General features: G+C 36.9%; 1 protein-coding gene across 2 annotated transcripts in view; it reads right to left on the reverse strand.

Annotated features, from left to right (window-relative positions):
* Positions 1-21,120, reverse strand: part of PDE3A (phosphodiesterase 3A) — a 277,604-nt gene that overhangs the window by 40,981 nt on the left and 215,503 nt on the right. For both annotated transcript variants that reach the window (XM_037034006.1, XM_037034005.1), the window contains exons 3-5: positions 12,397-12,654; positions 10,321-10,475; positions 1,958-2,082 (exon numbers count right to left, since the gene is read on the reverse strand). In XM_037034006.1, coding sequence (XP_036889901.1) covers positions 1,958-2,082; positions 10,321-10,475; positions 12,397-12,654 — 538 coding nt within the window. The remainder of the gene's footprint in view (positions 1-1,957; positions 2,083-10,320; positions 10,476-12,396; positions 12,655-21,120) is intronic.

A 21,120-nucleotide genomic window follows, 5' to 3' on the forward strand; every position in this document is an offset into this window, starting at 1 on the left:
ATAAAAACAGATAACAAATGCTTCCTTGCTCTGTATGTCTTAACAGTACGAGTTTATTTCATGACGGTCTTTTGCAGTATCAGTGAGATGTGAGTGCTGGTTCTCCAACCCTCACAGAAACATTGCCATTTGAGAACTTCTCCTCCTGGCTGTGATTCTATAGTCTGTAGTAAGTCCATGCTTCTTTGAGAACAAATAGAAATGCTGAGTTTAAAAAAAATTACTATCAAGGCAAGTCAACTAATTTGGGGCACTAGGTTTCCAGAAAGAAGAGATCCTTAGAAGTGTGAGCCAAAATCATCCTATTAAGTGTTCTTCCTTCCAGAGCATCATTTACTAACCATTGGCTTGGTGTAAAAGGCTAAGAATCCAGGCAGAAGAGTGCAGGACTTAAAAAAAATCAAGCCAACAGAGCTTTTAGCAATGTTATGAGGCCAATAACACAAAAACCGACCTTTGGGGCCACCGTGGCAGTGAGAAGGTGAACGTCTAACTGCCCAGTGAGGAGGGGCAGTTTTCCTTTTGAGCCATTTAGCAAACTGCAAAAAAGGCAGAAAATGAGAAAGCTAAACTGGAAGATACTGAAAAATCCCATCAGTTTTCTGCAGTGCTGACAGATGAAGATTTGGAGCTAGAATATTCCAAGAAGTAGCCGTCATAGTGAATACCCCAGACTCTCAACTGCGATTCCAGGAGGGGTGCAACTGGGCGACCAAATCTGACACAAACTGTATTTAGGTTTGGGTCAGCACAGATTCTGATTAGGTGAGGTAATCTCCTCCCAAATCACTTCACTTTCCTGCCTGAAACTTTATTGCTTTTAATTGTGGTATCTGAACTCCTTACCATAGCTCCCCAGGTCCTATACCATCTGGCCTCTGTCTACACATTTTCCTTTCCACACTCTGGATCTTTTCCCTTTCTGCTAGTTAGCTTTGCCAGTCCTTTAAAATCTTAATTCCTCAAGCTTTCTCTCAATGCAGTGGGTCTTGTATCTCTTTTCTTCTATTATTTGAAATTCTTCCCTCAATTCTCTATTATAGCCTTTAAAACACTATACAATAATAGCTGATGATCAGTTTATAGTTCCCAGCACAATGTAGGTGAGAATTCTGTGTGAGGGGGAACCGGGTCTGGCTTCATCACCAGCACGTTCTTGTAAGTAGTTTAGTGTCTGAAACAAAGAACCCTCCCCGGATATTTGTTAGGTAAATCAAGCTTGTGGGAAGGGAGAAGCTGATGCTTAGACACAGAGGGGTGCACTGACACCACCATGGAAAACCCCATGTTGAGTAGTTAGAGGCAAGATCCAAGATGACAGTAACTGCACCAGACTTCATTTTCGTACCTGTCTGAGAGGTGAGGAAAACTTCCTGCCCACAGTACTGTGAGGGCATTTGGTAGCAAACTTGTGGGAGTTTTCACAGGGCTCTCAAAAGTCCTGAAATTATTTTTTCCAAATTTAAATACCTCTTCCTTTAAAGCGTTTATATATTAGGGGGGTGAGGGACTTACAGTGAAAATTTCTTTGAAAAAATTATAATATGCATAGTAACCAAAGCATTTCTTCAAACTCATATAAACACCACACTCCTGAAACATAATTTTCTTTTAACAGCCACTAAAAATAAAACTGAAATTTCTTAAGTATATCTTTAGCTTTTATATTATAAGATGATGCTTCCAGAGGCTAACCTCAATGGTGACAGTGATTTCCTCCTCATCCAATGAGCCTAAGATAGAATATCTGGTACATCAACCTTGAAAGCATCTGTTTCATCATATAAAATGGAAATTTAAATAATTAATTACTTATTGATGCCTTTTCTTTTTAGAAGAGTCAAACCAAATATACCAAAATGTAGAACATTCTCCGTATCTTATTTAAACACTTAAGGCTTAATTGAACCGGCAACTTCACACGCAGTATGGACTCTTTTCCTAGTCAGCTACTTACCCGGCCGATTTGGCTTTTTAGCCTTTACATAGTTAGCTGCAGAAACGGGACATGATGAAGTGAAGGATCTGCTTTTGGTGAGGGCCATCATCACCGGGTTATTCCATGAATCAGAACTAAGTGCACTGTAAAGACAGAGTATAAAACAAATAAATACATTATTCATCAATTATTAAAGCAGAACTTGCCAAAACCCAACTGTCATTTCCATAATAAACTTGCCAATCTGAGTCATGGTCCAGGTTCAGTGAGAGAATGGCTTTGTCCAAATGAAAAAACAGGTTATCTAACTCCACCTCTGCTGTGGGGATACAGCTGTCACTCATCAAGCATGCTGGCTAATGAAAGGGCAAAGATAACTTTCCTGTGAATCCAATTAATAGGAATCAAACACCTCATTCTACTTATGGAATTATGTTCCTTACAGATTTTCTAAAAACTTGGCAAATTAACTAGTTAAATTAATGTAAGGGGAACTTAACATTAATTGTACTCTTTACTATTTATCATTCTTAGTGTATCCAAATTTAAAAATTAAATGCTAATACAATCAGAGATAATATTATTTACAATATCTCCTTGTGAAGGAAAAGGTCAACATCAGGCCTACAATTTGTCTTACTGGTGATACCAATAAAAGGTATTGGTGATGCCTGGAAGAAAGTAATGAAGATGCAAATCTCTTTGTAAACATGCTAATGATGAATCTGCTGCTAATCACACTGATGCCATTTACTAGGCAAAAGATAATGGACAGTGAGGCTTCACAGAGAATGCTTTCTGTAGGATATACTTGGTTTGTCTAGGTTATTACTATAAATGGATCTGGAATGAATAGACTGATGGATGGTTGGAGTAAGGAATGTTACATAGAAATGTAATTAATGGGATATACATTTTGGAGGTGTTCCAAGCCAATATTTATCTGTACGCATTGCTCAAAACTGTGCATACTAATTCTGAAACAGAATCCATTGTAATTTGAGAGAGACAATAATTTAGGAAGTTATATTGACTATCTTGGATTACTCCAAGGTGAAAGTGCTTGTTCTGCATTTTATTAGCACCTGTGTAATTTCAAGTATTAGTAAATTTAGTACTGGATAAATTCTATAATTTTCATGAGCATAATTGACCCTCTGCCAACCTTTGATTGGCACTGTAAGCAGGACGTACCTGGTCTGCCTCAGTGGCTTATTGTAAATAAACCCATAATTGACAGAATTGTGGTGTTATAGATCGATGGAGACTGTCATGTAAGTTATATAATTAATGAGGATAATTTGGAGCTGTGCCAAAACCAAAATGGCTTTGACTATGCAAGCAACACATGCATGCATTGCTTAGAATCCTTCATGTTAAATCAAGCCAGAACATGTACTAATATAAAATTAAAAAACTTAAGGTATAACGCTGATAGCTACAGATCTCTTTCTCTTTTCTAATGGTTTATTTTGTTCTCATTTGAGAGAGAGGGAGAAAAATCAATGCAAGAAAGAAACACCAATCAGCTGACTCCTGTTTGCACCCCAGCCAGGGATCCTGCCCTCAATTCCAGTATGTGCCCTGACTGGGAATAGAACCAGTGACCTTTCAGTTATGAGACAATGCTTCAACTAACTGAGCCACACCAGCCAGGGTGATACAAACCTCTTTAAGGGAAAAATGCTGAGCATGTGCTCTGTCATTGCCTATACTGTTTGATTATAGTAAAGTTAGCAATGAGTAAGATCTTTTAATTGTGTTGAGTCCAATTTAACACCCTAGCACTTGTTACTTCATTTCTTCTTTTTTTTCAATTTAACATTTTTCTTCAACTGGTGAAAGATATTTTTAATACTTCATTATTTCTCCTTACTTTTAATCTCAGTTTACAGAATACATCATAAAAAAGACATTTAAAAAATAGACTGAAATCTATCAATTACCAAATACAATTAAGGAAAGCATACAAAATATTTGTTTCATATTCTAATTAGAATTCTCATTCTAGGCACTCTAGAAATTTCAAAAATGCCTAGAATTTGAAACAAAGAAATCAAATAAAACTTTGAATCTGAGATAAACTATACTATTTATTTATAGTGCTATTCCCTTTCAACTTCTTTTGGCGCATTGGTCAACTTATAAGATTTACTATGAAGAAATTTTATGTAATGTATATGTGGCCTAGGAGTATTAATTTGTCAGTACATTATACAATTAATAGTTTGTTACTTTTCCATGTAGACTTTTAAAAGACCTTAACATTAAATACATTTATTTTATTATAAATGTATTTATTATATTTGAAGAGTTGTTTTTTTTATCTCAAAAAGTTTTATTATGAAGGGTAGCTTAAAAATGCTGGAAGGCTGAGCAAAAAAGAAAAAAGACTGATGGACTTGGACAACAGTGTGGTGATTGCAGGGGTGGGGAGGGGTGGGTGGCAGTGGAAGAGGGTATAAAGGGGATACATGGTAACAAAAAAAATACAATAAAATGTAATGACAGAAAACCTTCCTAACTTGATGAGAGAAAAAAACTCATACAATTCCAGGAAGCACAGAGTGTCCCAATCAAGATGAATCCAAACAGGCCCACTCTAAGACACATCATAATAGAAATGGCAATATTTAAAGACAAAGAGAGATATTAAAGGCAGGAAGGGAGGAATAGCTAGTAGCAAACAAGGGGGACCAGATAAAGTTAACAGCAATTTACTCAACAGAAACACTACAAGCCAGAAGGGAATGGCAAAGAAATATTCCCAGTACTGAAAAGCATCCATGCCTACCAGCAAGACTCCCATTTAAAGTGGAAGGTGAAATAAAGAACCTCCCAGACAAAAAGGGCTAAAAGAACACATCTCCACCAAAGCAGCATCGCAAGAGATGCTAAAGGGACTGCTTTAAGAAGAGGAAGAAGAAAGAGAGGGGGGACACAAGAACAAATGGAAAAATGGCAATGAATAAGGACCTATTGATAATAACGTTAAATGTAAATGGATGAAACGCTCCAATCAAAAGACACAGGGGAGCTGAATGGATAAGAAAACATGACCCACATACATGCTGTCTACAAGAGACCCACCTCAGAACTAAACATCTACACAGGCTAAAGGTGAAGGGAAGGAAGAAAATATTCCAACCCAAAGGGCCTGAAATAAATCCAGGGTAGCAATAATTATATCAGACAAAATAGATTTCAAAACAAAGACCATAAAAAAGACAAAGAAGGACAATATATAATACTTATGGGAGCAATCCATTGAGAAGATATAATCTTTGTAAACATATATGCACGCAACAGAGGAGCACCTATATATGTAAGGAAAATCTTGGAGAGCTTCAAGAAAGGTACTGACAGCAATGTATTGATAGAAGGGGGTTTTAACACCCCATTGTCAATAATGTATACATTTTCCGAGCAAAGAATCAATGGGAATATTGTGGCATCGAACAACACTCTAGATCAAATGGACTTAATTGATATATACAAAAACTTGTACCCCAAAGAAGCAAAATATACATTCTTTTCAAATGCACTTGGAAGATTTTCAAACACAGACCATATGGTAGGTCACAAAACAATACTCAACAAATTAAAGAAAACTGAAATCATATAGAGCATCTTCTCCAATCACAATAGATTGAAACTAGAAACCAACATCAGGGAAAAAGCTCAAAAACATCCAAATTCATGCAGACTGAACAACATGCTATTAAATAATGAATAGGTTAACAATGAGATCAGAGAAGAAATCCAACAATTTCTGGAAAAAAATGCTTCATTTTGCACACAACAGCCCAAACCCTATCAGAAACACAAAAGGCAGCCCTGAGAGGGAAGTTCATAATGATACGGGCCTACCTAAAAAAGGCAGAAAATTTTCAAATACACAACCTAACCCTACATCTATAAGAACTGAAGGAACAACAACAAACAAAGCCCAGAGTAAGTAGAAGGAAGGAAATAATTAAGATCAGAGCAGAATTAAATGACTAAATAGAGACTAAAAGAACAATTCAAAGGATTGAAAAATCCAGGAGATGATTCTTTGAAAAGAAAAACAACTTCAGCAAGCCTTTAACCTGACTCACCGAGAAAAAAAGAGAGGACCCAAATAAACAAAAACAGACATGAAAGAGGAGAAATTACAACTGATACCACAGAAATATAAAGGATTGTAAGAAATTACTATGAACAACTATACGTCAAGAAATTTGAAAACCTGGGTCCAATGTACACATTTCTAGAAACATATAATATTCCAAAACTGAGTCAAGAAGAAGCAGAAAGCCTGAATAGACTGATCACAAACAGTGAAATTGGAGCAGTAATCAAAAAACTGGCACACAAAAGCCTTGGAGCAGATGGCTTCACAGGAGAATTTTACCAAACACTTGGCAAAGAGCTAACTCTTATGTTTCTCCTACTATTACAAAAAATTCAAGAAGAGGAAAGACTCCCAAACTGTTTTTATTAGGCCAGTATCATACTAATTCCAAAACCAGGTAAAGACACAACAAAGGAAGACAACTACAGGCCAATATTGCTGATGATCATAGACAAAATCCTCAACAAAATATTGGCAAACTGGATTCAGCAATACATTAAAAAGATCATAAAACACAATCAACTGGGATTCATCCCAGGGATGCAAGGATGGTGTAATATTGACACATCAATATAAGTAATACATCATATAAAAAAAACTAAAATCACATGATCGTGTCAATAGACTCTGAAAAAGCATTTGATAAAGTACAGCACCCATGTATGACAAAAATGCTCAGCAAAGTGGGAAAGAAGGAGCATACCTCAACAGCATAACAGCCATATATCAGAAACCTCTAGCCAACATCATACTCAATGGGCAAACAATAAAAGCTTTCTCCCTAAGATCAGGAATAAGAAAAGGATGTCTGCTTTAACCACTTTTGCTCAACGTAGTATTGGAAGTTTCAGCCAAGGTGATCAGACAAGAAAAAGAAAAAACAGGAAATTGAAAAGGAGGAAGTAAAATTCTCACTATTTGCAGATGGCATGATAATGTGCATAGAAAACCCTATAGGGTCCACCAAAAAACTGGTCGATGTAGTAAGTGAATTTGGCAAAATAGCAGGATACAAATTCAATATTCAGAAATTGAAGGCTTTTTTTTGCACATCAACAATGAAATATCACAAACAGAAATTATGAAAAAAATCCTATTTACTATAGAAACAAGAAAAATAATGTACCCAATAATAAACTTAACCAAGGAGGTAAAAGACCTATACTTAGAAAACTACAGAACGCTGGAGAAAGAAATTAAGAAAGACACAAACAAATGGAAACATAACTGTGTTCATGGCTTGGAAGAATCAACATCATTAAAATGTCCACAATACTCAAAGTACCCTATGGATTCAATGCAATCCCTATTAAAATACTAATGACAAGTTTTCACAGACTTGGAACAAATATTTCAAAAATTTATATGGAACCAAAAATAACTCTAAATAGCCACAGCAATCTTGAGAAAGAATAAAGTAGGAGGGATCATATACCTAGAATCAAATTAAGTATAGTTTGATTAAACTACAAGATCACTGTAGTCCAAAGAGTCTGGTACTGGCATAAGAACAGGCACATATATCAATGGAACAGAACAGAGAGCCCAGAAATAAACCCAAGTCTCTATGGTCAATTAATATTTGACCATATACCTAGAATCAAACTAAGTATAGTTTGATATTTGATCATATACCTAGAATCAAACTAAGTATAGTTTGAATCAAACTACAAGACCACTGTAGTCCAAAGAGTCTGGTACTGGCATAAGAACAGGCACATATATCAATGGAACAGAATAGAGAGCCCAGAAATAAACCCAAGTCTCTATGGCCAATTAATATTTGACAAAGGGGGCAGAAGTATAAAATGAATAAAAATACCCTCTTCAACAAATGATGCTGGGAGAACTGGACTGGAACATGCAAAAAAATGAAACTAATCACCAATTTATGCCATACACCAAAATAAACTAAAAATAGATGAAAGACTTAAACATAATCTATAACACCACAAAAATCCTATTGGAAAACAGACAATAAAATTTCAAATATCCCATGCATATTTCTGTTAATACACCCTCGAGGGCAAGGGAAATAAAGGAAATAAATAAACATATGGGACAACATCCCATTTAAAAGGTTCTGCATGGCTAAAGAAAATATCAGCAAAATAAAAGGGAATCAACTATATGGGAAAGCATATTTGCCAACAATATCTCAAAGGGTTTGATATCCAAAATACGTGAAGAACTCATAGGATTTAACACCAGGAAGACAAATAATCCAATGAAAAAATGGATAAAGGAGCTGAACAAACACTTCTTTCTTTTTTAAAATATTTTATTTATTTATTTTTAGAGGGAGGACGATGGAGGGGGGAAAAAGAGGGAGAAAAACATCAATGTTGTTGCCTCTCATACCCCACACTGGGGACCTGGCTTATAACCACGACATGTGCCCTGACTTGACATTGAATCAGCAACCCTTTGGTTCATAGGCTGGCACTCAATCCACTAAGCCACACAAGCCAAGGCTGAACAGACACTTCTCCAAAAAGGACACACAGAGGGCCCATAGGCCTGTGAAAGGATGCTCAACATTGCTAGCCATCAGAGAGATGCAAATTCAAACCACAGTGAGATACCATTTCACACCAGTCAGAATGGCCATCTAACACAAATCAACAAACAGCAAGTGATGGCAAGGTTATGGAGAAAAGGGAACCCTAGTGCACTGTTGGTGAGTTTGCAGACTAGTGCAGCCACTCTGGAACAGTATGGAATTTCCTCAAAAAACTAAAAATGGAACTGCCTTTTGACCTGGCAATGCCACTGCTGGGATTATACCCTAAAAATCCTAAAACACCAATTCAAAAGAACCTACGCACCTCCATGTTTACAGAAGCACAATTTACAATAGCCAAGTGCTGCAAGCAGCCTAAGTGCCCATGAATAAATGAGTGGATCAAAAAACTGTGGTAGATTTACACAGTGGGATACTACACAGGAGCAAGAAAGAAGGAGCTTCTACCCTTTGCAACAGCATGGATAGAACTGAAGAGCATTATGCTAAGTGGAATAATCCAGGTGGCAAAAGACAAATACCATATGATATTAACTATAAGTGGAACCTAGTGAACAAAATAAACAAACAAGCAAAATAGAACCGGAGACATGGAAACAGGAATAGACCGATAGGGCCTAGAGGGGCAAGGGGTGGAACATAAGGGAGGGGAAAAGAGGAAGGGCCTAGTTAAAGAACAAGTATAAATGACCCACGGACATGGACAACTGCATGGGTATGAACTGTGAGAGCAAGGCAGGGCAAGAGGGAGCAACAGGGAAAAATGGACAACTGTAATAAAAATGGACAACTGTAATAAAACAACAATAAAAAAACAGGAGATTTTTTAAAATATAAAGGAATTGATTATCAGTAAAACATATACTAACTAAAGCTTATTTATTTTTATTTAGATATAATTGACATAAAATTATATTAGTTTCAGGTTTAGTACATAACAATTTGATATTTGAATTATTGTGGGATTATATTATTATGAAATCCATGAAATAATCATGACAGTAAATCAGTTAATATCCATCACCATGTTATAGTTACAATTTTTTTCGCATGATGAGGACTTTTAAGATCTACTCTTTTAGTAACTTTCAAATACGCAATACAGTATTGTTAACTATAGTCCCCATGCTGTGCATTGCATCCCCAGGATTTACGAATTTTGTAACTGGAAGTTTGTAGTTTTTAACTCCTTTCACCTATTTTGCCCAGCACATGCCCAGCAACCACCAATCTGTTCTCTGTGTAAATAACATTTAAATGACAAAGTGTTTGACCGCATCTAGGGGCTGTTAGGATGACCTACTTTTTGCTCTAATCTTTTGCCTTTAATATAATGCTAGGATAGCCCAGCTGGGGGAAATCTCCCAGTCTTCTGGAAACGTCAGGTCGGATACCTTTGATTTAAGGATGTCAATATGGATCTTAGTCCAGGTAAAATCTAGCCTACCTTTCTTGATTCTGGGTTCAACCCCTCCCATTAAAAGTCACATAGGCAGGCATCACCTCATGTCCCTGCCCCCATTTATGTTGAAGACCACACACCACAATATAAGCCTAATTATCTGATGTTAATCACTGTGCTGCTCTGCATTTAGATCATACATACACTTTTTTTTTATTTTCAAACCTGGCCTCCAACCAGCTACAATTGTTTGAGCCTCCCTCCTGCTGTGATCGATAATCCCTGTTTGGTAAGTAACTGCTCCAAGAGTCCGGAAACCGGCGGGAGCAGTGCCCAACCTGGGTGAAGGCGCCTCGTGCAGTTTGATGCTGGCGCTGCGATCCCTGCGCACCGGGGCAGGCTCCAACGTGGGCAGACCTGTGGCTGAGGTGGTGGTTGTCCAAGTCGACGAAACTCGTCTCAACAAACCGGGGGGCAAACTCTTTCTCAGGCGCTAGGAAGAAGGGGTGTTCGTTTTATTACCAAGCATATTTTCTATCACTGCCTTCTATGTAATATAATGGAAGAAAAGGGGTTTTTACTTGGAAGTAAATGTATTAAACTATATTGATTGAATATCACCTACTTAAAATGTGGGTACTCAGATATTCAATTAAAGACTCTCTGGTCAACATAAATGAATATTGTAAAATAACATTTTGGGATATTCATTTCAATGATTATATAAATATGAGATTAGTACAATGACAGTCAATTACCCTTGGGATAATTTATAGTTATATTTGTTCAATAAAATTCACATACCTATACATACATTATACTACTTACTGTGAACAGAATTTTTTCCTCAAAAATCACTTGTTTGGGGCATGAATTAATTTATGTCATCTTGAACAATAGTCTCTACACCAAAGTGTATACTGATTTAATTTTAATGTCTTATAAATGACAACACATAAGAGTAAAAGAGTGTAACCCAAGATGCACCACCTCTTGTGGTTAATGTCACTCAGACATCAGGGCATCTGGGCAATGTCATCAGTACCAGCTTCTCCTAATAAAAGACTTTGCTGGTTGACCTGCAACTTTCTCTCTGTTATTTCTTCTCCTTGCACATCCTAAATGGGGTATGTAACAGCTTCATCAGCACTGAGGCAAGATTCTGAGCTCCCCAGGACCAGCACCACCTAAAAATTAAAGTGAAGGTATGCTACTACCATGGCAGCAACAGTTACTATGGGTAGAATCTCAACCCATTTGTATTTGTGGCCAGCTGCTCCTAGTACACCAATCAAGTAAGCATAGTTTACAAAGATGCTGTCTGCTTATCTGAAGATGGTGAAAACTACTGAGAAGTTAAGTATGTATCTTTGATACTAAATAGTTTTCAATACCTCTCAAAGATCTGAATTTCCATCTTAGAAAGTAATTCAATAGCAAGAGAAAAGATCAAGCACTGTGAATACCAGGAATATTGTCTATAAATTTATCACTGACTTCATATCAATTTTGAGAGCCAAAGTCATCAGTTAATCTCTCTCCATTTCCATTTCTTTATGGCCATGTCATGAAGAGCCATACTTTTCGCGGGGAAGTAGGTGTTGGAGGGAAACTACATAATCACTAAATTGACAATGTTGTGTGAAGAAACATTCCTGATGAAGAGACACAATAGCAAGAGCTTCGATGTTACCAATTGGTCACCACCTCAAGAGAATGGCTGCTTTTTCCAGATAGATAACTGTGCAGGACATACCAGGGACCACTTAAATCGTAATTATTTTTCAGTTTTTAATATGACTTCTTTTCAACTAATGCAAGGTCTAAACAGGGTGCAAGATCTATCCCCTATAGCTTACTTCGGTAAAATTCTTACATCTTACACGTGAAAAAATTATACAAAACACAAAGACCATTTTTTACTTTAAAGATTTCAAAATCAACTAAAGCTGTTCTGAGTTCAGATCTTGTAGGGTTTGGGAAAGGCATTAGAATACTGTGAAGGATACCACACTGAGAATGCAAAGAGTGAGGAAACCTCACGTTCAGAAGACAATGATATTGAACAGAATCTACACTAGTGTGGGAACAGAGACTTCTATCGTTCCTTCTTCTTCTTGTTGTTCTTCTTCACTGTCACAACCTTATCCCATATGACAGAATCTGGCATATAGAAGTGAAAAACTTCTTGAAAGTCTGAATAAAAAAGGTGACATGAAATTATAATATTCTAATTTGTAGAAAGCTATGAAGTATAAAGACAGAAGTTTTTATGTGTAAAATCTTATTATTTTCTCCACCATGATTTCACCGAGTCACTGATATAAATCAGCAAATGTGTTTGATGGGACAAGAAAGAGACCCAGAAGGGCAAAGAAACAGTTTAAGCTTTCCACTAGTGTGTCAATAATTACCTTGGGAATAGCCAGCTTGTCCTTTTCGGAGCTTTCTTCAGAATCAGAACAGGTGTAGTTTTCACTGAAGGAAATGGCAGGATTCACTCTGGGCTTGTGAATGGCATGGAAGGTGAGCTGGGTGCCAAGCAGGTTGCTCACCGCCCGCAAGGACGTGCACACGGTGGGGGGCAGGGAAGGGTCTGCCAGGAGGTCGGTAATGAGGCCGTGGGCCTCGCCCATCACGGCAATGTCCACAGTGATACTGGTTCCTGAAGACTGAGACACAAACGGAGGGACAATCAGGTCGGAGAGGCCTGAATCTGAAGGCACAGGTGAAGAGTTGGGCTTTTCTTGCAAAATGGATTGAGGTGACTCTTTAGGATTGAGGTAGAGTAACATTCAAATCACGTTTCTGTTTCAAATTTTGCCATGGCTGCCACCATGTTTGTGTTCGTGGCACATATTTTTAATGCTAGAATTGGGGAGGAGTATGGATTTATTTAAAGATACTAAAAAGACAAATGTTTGTTTTTATTTTGAAAAATAATTATTTTTAGAGGGAGGGTAAAGGAGGGAGAAAGAGAGGGAGAGAGCTATCAGTGTGTGGTTGCTTCTTGTGTTCCCCCTACTGGGGACCTGGCTCGCAACCCAGGCATGGGAAATGGAAATTTCAATGCCCCAACAGGGAATTGAACCCATGACCCTTTGGTTTGCAGGCCAGCACTCAGTCCACTGAGCCACACCAGCCAGGGCAAAAAGATAAACAATAGTTTTTAAAAGACAAGATATTTCAGATAATTTTTTAAAAAATACTTCATATCAATGTAAGAAGAGCTCAACATTTAAATGGAAATGTAAAAATTATCAAAAATTTTCATTTTGAAATATTATTATACAATTTTAATTTTAGTAATATTTTATCCTAGTTTGTGGTAATTATTCAACTACTATTAGAGATATGCTCTAAAAGCAACTCAATTTGTGTCCAAATTCACAAATTATCCCTCTTTTTGTGGTTGGTAAGAATAGAAATTTTACTTCTAGAATTCAACACATCTGTCACATTCTGTCAGACTGCCCATTGGACTGAGAGTCATTACCCACTATTTGCTGTAATGAACCCCGCCCCAAACAGAGAACAGGGGCATTCCCCGCCCTTCTGGTCAAGCCAGAGTACAGGCAGAAAGGTGTGAGAGTAATGGAGACCATGGGCAGAGTCCAGGCAAAGAGACACGATGAAGGCAAAGACAGCTTGCAGAGCACCCTCAGGGTCGGAGTGCTGCCACAGTATGCAGCACAATGAATCTGCATAACTTTAAACTGCATAATGCAGTGAGTGATCGGGGTGCAGATTCCGCAACTAGGCGACTTACGCCCGTATCCTCAGTTCAGCACTCTCTATCTGCATGTTGGCAAGTTACTAAGCTCCCTGTGCTGTGATTTCTCCCTCTGTAAAATGGATAAAGTAATTGTATCAACCTCAGAAAATAATTATAAGAATTAAAAGGAATAATGTACATAAATCACTTATATTTTATTGGCAATTTTAAGTGCTCGATAATGATAATGGTCTAAATAATAATTATAACAATAATTCTGGAGTTTTTCAATATGAGGTCAATAGTTTGGCTATTCATTTGGAAAAAAATGCTTAATCATTCTCTCACAACAAAGTTAAAAAATACACTAGAAAGATTAAAAATTTAAATGTGTGAAGTTACAAGATCAATACAAGAAAGTATATGGGACTAATTTGTAACTTTGGAATATTAAAAATAAAATGATTTCATAAAATGTCAAGGAAACATGTGACATATCTAAATAAATGCATACACTTCTGCACAGGAAAGTCTACCATAAGCAAAGGTAAAGACCCATCTGTGTGAAAATTCTCACAGAAAAGACAAAACATGCCCAAATGAAGAGCTTTTAAAAAAATCAACGAAAGACCACCTTGGGTAAAAGGAAGAGACAATTCAAATAAAATGTAAATAATCAAATTTGTAGGAAGCTACTTGCCTCCCTAATACAATGCAAATTAAGCAAAAGTTGTTTATGTTTTATCAAAATGGTACGATCATACGAGAATGATAGCACTGAGTATAAGTAATAGTTTGGGGAATGGGAAGTAAATAAAAAACAATTCAACATTTTTTGGAGAACGTTTGGCTGAGTTTATGTGTTGGTTACATGTATATGTCCTACACACCAGGAAAATAATGCAGACATCTAGACTAAAGAAAAATTACAAGTATGTAAAAATATAAGGACAAAGACATGATAGGTACAACCATGCTCTTATAACAATAACCAAAGGATGTAGCCATAAATACATTTCAAGAGAGAAACTGTAAAAAAGAAAGTGGCATTATAACTATATTATAAAAGAGTATGTACTTGTTTAAAAGATGTCAGTAGATCGAAAAATAATTGCTTGGAAACATGTATTATTCAGAAGGGGAAAGTGTGCCTTAAAGAGTGAATGTGTATTACTATCTATAGTCAGAACATAATTATGAAAACACTCATGAAAATATCCAATTTTATAATAACTATACGTAATAATTTTTTTTTCTGTAAAGGTATCCTATAGAACAATTATGTCTTATACCACTAGACTAATAAAATATTTAAAATTTTAAGTTATAGTTTATAGTCAATGTCATTTTATATTAGTTCAGGTATACAGCATAGTAGTTAGACAATCATATACTTTAAAAAGTGTTTCCCCTGATAATTCTCCCAAATGGCACCATACAATGTTATCACAATATTATTGACAATATAAAATATACTGTAAAGTACAGTATAGGAAATATATATTTCCTATACTGTACTTTACATTCCCATGACTATTTTGAATCTACAGGTCTGTACTTCTCAACCTTCTCACCTTTTTCACCCTGGTCCCCAACAACCCTCCCATCTGGCAACCATCATTTTCTTCTCTGTATATGAGTCCATTTCTGCTTTTTTTTAAATTTATATTGTTCTTTAGATTCCACATGTAAGTGAAATCATATGGTATTTGTCTTTCTCTGACTGACTTATTTCACTTAGCATAACACCCGCTGGGTCCATTCATGCTGTCACAAATGGTAAGATTTTGTTCTTTATAATGGCCAAGTAATATTCCAATGTATTTATGTACCACCACTTTTTGAATCTACTCGTCTATTGATGGGCGCCTGTGTTACTTCCATAGCGATGGCTATTGTAAGTAACACGGCAATGGACATAGGGGCATATATTCTTTCAAATGTGTGTTTTGAGTTCTTTTGAATATATACCCAAAGGTAGAACCACTGGGTCATAAGGCAGTTCCATTTTTAATTTTTTGAGGACCCTTGACACTATTTTCCACAGTGACTGCACCAATCTGCATTCCCACCAACAGTGCACGAGCGTTCCCCTTTCTCCACATCCTCACCAACACTTGTTGTTTGTTGATTTGTTGATGATGGCCATTCTGACAGGTGTGAGGTGGTATCTCGTTGTGGTTTTACTTTGCATTTCTCTGATGATTACTGATGCTGAGTATCTTTCCCTATGTCTTAAACTTTGTTCTTATTAGTAAAAAATAACTTGGCAGAATCAGAGTAAGTTGGCTGTGAACATGGAAATGCTGTGATGCAGATACAAATACTTCACCCTACAGTTTAAGGGCTGAACTAGTATACCAAACTAAGTACTCGTCTTTTTCATTTTACATTCCTAAATATATCTGTATTTAATGCTTTATTTAATCATTGGGCTATGTTTTTCTATATATGTAGTCCTAAATATGTATTATGAAACAGTACCAAAATGTAGTATAATGGTAACAGTTTGAGGATATATAATTAAGACTATTTCACTTATGTACCTATATTGTTTACTTCAAAAATGTCCATGAGAAACGCAACTGCCCTAGGCTAACACTGTCTTGTAGAAATATGTATTTTCAAGCACATCTCTCATTATCACATTTCTGAAAAACTCAGTGTGACCTTCTGAAAGAGTACTATTTATTGCTACCCATGTTGTTCTAGAAAAGCTAAACTAACAATGACTGCACACTTTCCCTAAAAAAAATAAAAATAAAAATTTAAGTCAAGCTGTGTTTCCAGGGCGTATATTTTCAGATTCTCTGACAAGGAAATATATAGTTTATGCTCTAATAATTAATAACTAGAGCATTTATCCCAAAATGTTCTTAGTATTTTAAACCTACAAATCTGGAAAAATGTAGAGCATCTTCACTGACAAAAAAATTATATTTTAAATAAATTATTGGTGAGAGAACAAGTCTTTCTATATTCTCTAATGTTATACCTTTTTAAATAATACATTCTCTTTTTAAGGTAATGGGTATATTTCTTACACACTCAAAAATATTTAAAATTTCAAACTATGAAATAGAATCAGATCCCCATCCTCACAAATCAATGTCAGTATTAACATAAAAAATTAGAAAATAAACACATGACATATTTCAATAATATTTATGATACGCATTTTGCAAAAGCAAAGGTCTTGAAGTAAAAATAAAATCATTAGTCAAGTCAGTAAGAAGCATTTACCATATTGGACTTGGCTAGAAAACCAAAGGGAACACTTCTACCATTGACAAGTTCTCCCTACTATGATTAAATCAAGTCTTTGCTTTACTGGCGTTTTGATGCAAGAATAAAACTGTATCACAGTCAGAAGTTGCATCACACACAAGTAGTTATTATCACTTTTTGGCTCAAATAACTAGAGGCTTCAATGAAGCATGAAATCTAAAACCAACCATCAGATTCGGTTGCTACACGGTTGCCAAGATTAACCACAGAGAACATGCTGAAAGACTGAAAGACAGACTGACTGCAATTTCAACAAACAGCAGGTAAGTAACAAAGGTGCAGACACATTTAGGGAGTCACCATTAAGGAATTCTAGGGGAGAGGGGCTTTGGCTGATGGCAGAGTTTTTTCACATATGATGCAAAATATGAAGCCATGGAGTGCCTCTCACAGAAGGCAGTGCGTACCCATTCAACTACCATTGATACCGCTACATTCCTAAGCCTACCGAATAATACTCGGGAATATTTCATTTAACTTGTGAAATCTTAGATAGCGATGTGAATTTTACGCAAGGTAAAGTTTATGTGAAGGTTGCTTTAAAGGAAAGTCTTAAGTTAACAGCCTGAAATCACCTTTGAGTGCAGCAATGAACTATCCTAAGCATATAACCACAGTTGAGTCTTTTTAGGGAGCAGATGATCAAACAAGTCTTTTCCCTTAAAAAAAATAAATAAAGTAGCCAAGCATATAAAACATTCTACTTTGCAGGCTCTCTTTATAATAGAAATATTTATATTTAACATTTAAGAAAACGCAAGTGTAATTCCCCCGACACTGTTTAAATGACAACCAGATTTGGACTGCCACCTTTAAATAGAAAATCTGGAATTTAAGTCTGATAAACAGTGGAGGAAAGTGCAGTTTTATATATTAAACCAGAAATAACTGATTTTCTTGGCCTTAACATCAATTTCTGTTAAATTAAGTAGGGGAGAAACAACAATAAAGATTCCAATAGAAAATGATCACACATGTGAAAGACTCTCAATTCAGAATGCTTCCAAGTGTCAAGTCATTTCCACTGTTAAAAAAAAAAATCTGACACCGGCAGCCATACCCAGTGACATGGCCGCGCTCTGCCCAGCGAACATACCGTCAGAGAGGGGCACTTGGCTCCTCATCTGAAAATGTATGAAAGCCTGAGTATTAAGTTCAAATATATTTTAGGGGCCCAGTAAATGCCATTTTTGTTATAATTCATTGCTTAAAACATTTTTTACATTAATAGATCAACTACTGGGCCTAATTGGTATGAGAATTAGCACATGGGGTGAAAAAAGATACAAGTGCACATTTTCATCATGTATATAATTTCAAAGGTTGTATATGTGAGAAGTTGGAGATCAAAGCTATAAAGAACTAGGTTATAAGAGTGAAATTTTTATTCATTCATTAATATCAAATTTTTATGAGGTAGTGCATGGGACCTTTAAGAGCACAGAATTTGGAGTCAGACTACCTGTGCTTGTATTTCAAATTTGAAATTTGGCATTTTGGGCAAGTCATCTATCTTCTTTTTTAAAAAGATTTGCTTGTTTGTTTGTGGTTTATTTTTAGAGAGGGGAAGGGAGGGGGAAAGAGATGAAGAGAAGCATGAACGTGCAGTTTGCTTCTCGCCTGCCCCCAACTGGGGACCTGGCCTGCAACCCAGGCATGTGCTCTGACTGGGAATCGAACCAGTGACCCTTTGGTTCCCAGGCCTGCACTCAGTCCATGGAGCCACATGAGCCAGGGCAAAGTCATCCATCTTCTTAGCTCTTGTTTCTCATCTTTAAAAACAGGTAAAAATGACACCTACTCTGGACTATTATTGATGATTAAATGAGACCAGACACATTAAGACCTTAGGAGAGTGCTTGGCCCACAAAATGTTTGACAAATAATTACACATCACTGCTGCCATTATCACCCATCATCAGCATCATTATCATCATCGCATTGAATTAACTGTGTGCACAAAGAGATGACTATTGTGCATGTTTGTCTGTCTTCTACTTACACTGGGCCAGTAGTTTCATCATGAATGAAGGCAGCAAAAAGATATGATTTCTCTACCAACAGGAACAACAAAAATAAAAACGGAAACACTTTCACTTCTTATTCTAGGTAAATGAACTCATTAAGATTGTATTCCTTAACTCCCATATAGTCACAATATGTCTGAGACTAAATTTAGGCTCTTAGAAAGTAATTGTACAAAAGTACTGGTTTCATTTAATATGGTTGATTGCACTGGTACGATTTATAACACAGTATGTGAAAGGAATTCTCAAAGCAGGCATCTCGGCTCCATTGTTGGAAGGTTTTATTTTTTTTTACTCTTTGTTACTATTTAGTCATCCTGGGAGGCACCCTGGGAGGCAAACAGCATGGGAAGAACATTCTCAGGGTGAAAAGGGAGTTGGGGAGAAGAGAGGAATAAACAGTGGATGGGATGACACATGAAAGGGAAGAGTCATTGGGACTTTCCTTACCCAACCTTGGTCCTCAACGCTGGGAAAGGGTGCCTGAGGGGTTTTTGTGAGCTGTCTCCTCCTACATGTGTGCCACCACCCCACACCCTCTAAATCTTCCTCTGGGAGGCTATCTGTCCGTGATATTAGGAAGAGTACTATCTTGGTCTTTCATGGACTCACTTCATTTAGAAGATGAGCTGCATTCGATAAACGATCTTCGGAGAATCACTGGTTCTGACCTCAGAGCCAGCAAAATTGCATATGTGTTTATGCTTTCATAGCACCCGTTTATAACTTTCGACTTGAAGTTGGTTGGGAAATTTTTAAAAAATGAAATCATGTGAAAATTTTGCAGTAACTCATTGTAGGCTGAACCTTGGCCACATGCCACCCTAAGGAAGCAGATGTTTGCTTATTTTAATTTTCTGGCAGGGAATATGAGTTTACATTTGGATTTTCCCCTTAAGATAATACGCATGTACAGTAGGAGAAACACATATAAGGCCCTTCATCAAACCGCTGTCCCGCAGCACCTCTGTTGGCTGGCCCCACTGAGACGTGAGACCCAACAAACTCCAGCAGTTACCAGAATTCTTCACTCTCTTCTCTTTTGATGTTCAAAGAGCACTCCGTATCACCAGATGGGATGTTGTGCACAGCCTGTGTCCCCTATATAACCTATCTGCCAATAAGCCCAAAACTGTTCAAACTGTCCCTCTGCTTGTTTTCTAAGTACCTTCCAGACACTAGCAAAGTCACCTAGTAGCCTCGAAAATAATTATCTCAGGACACTGTCTTATTATTTAAGAAGTAAAATAGACTTAGTAAACTGCAAACTTGAGTAAACACCCATACCTCTGAGAAGTTAGCTGCTTTGACTCCTAAGCTGGTTCTTTCTTTCTTCAGATCAGAATGGGTGAGGTGGCTAGCAAAGACAGGAGGAGCCCAGACAATGACCTGTGCACGTGACTGCCCGCGCAGATGAGGTGGGAGGCTTGGTTTAGTACTGATTGCTATGCACATAAAATGCATTATCATTTCTATTTGTAGAAGAAACTGGATTTTCTGATTGAGCACAAGTTTGTAAACATTATAGGAACGATTAAAATGTATGAAATAAGCATGGACTCATGAGTTAATGAATTTTGATGGGCTTTTACTTGTTAAATTGTAAAAATTGCTATGGAACTTGAGATTCATATTTGCTTAGCCTAAAAACAACCTCAGTGAACGACAGATGGCAGCATTCGGCCTTTGTAAGGAACTCTAACTGTCTGAACATTTTTTGAATGAGTGCTGCTCCCTCATTAATAGGCAGAGGTTACTTTCTTTTTTTCACATAAAAAAACACAAAGGAAAAAAATAACTTACATAAGTCTACTGGTAGGAAACAATAAAAATTTAAAGTGTCAATAAAAATAAAAAACACAGACAAAAAAATTGTGTTATATCTCCCAGGAGTGCCACAGTCAAAGTGAAACCAGGATCACATCAGCAATAATCCCCCTGAGCAAACATTTCAGTTCTGTCACCTTTTCCCCATTTCTATAAGATACACACTGTGGCCCTGGCTGGGGTAGCTCAGTGGATTGAGCGCAGGCCTGCAAACCACACGATTGCGGTTCGATTCCCAGTCAGGGCACATGCCTGGGTTGCAGGCCAGTTCCCGGCAGGGG

The sequence above is a fragment of the Sturnira hondurensis genome, unplaced genomic scaffold, assembly GCF_014824575.4.
Source record: "Sturnira hondurensis isolate 20B ecotype Veracruz unplaced genomic scaffold, ASM1482457v3 Scaffold0021795, whole genome shotgun sequence".
NCBI lineage: Eukaryota > Metazoa > Chordata > Mammalia > Chiroptera > Phyllostomidae > Sturnira > Sturnira hondurensis.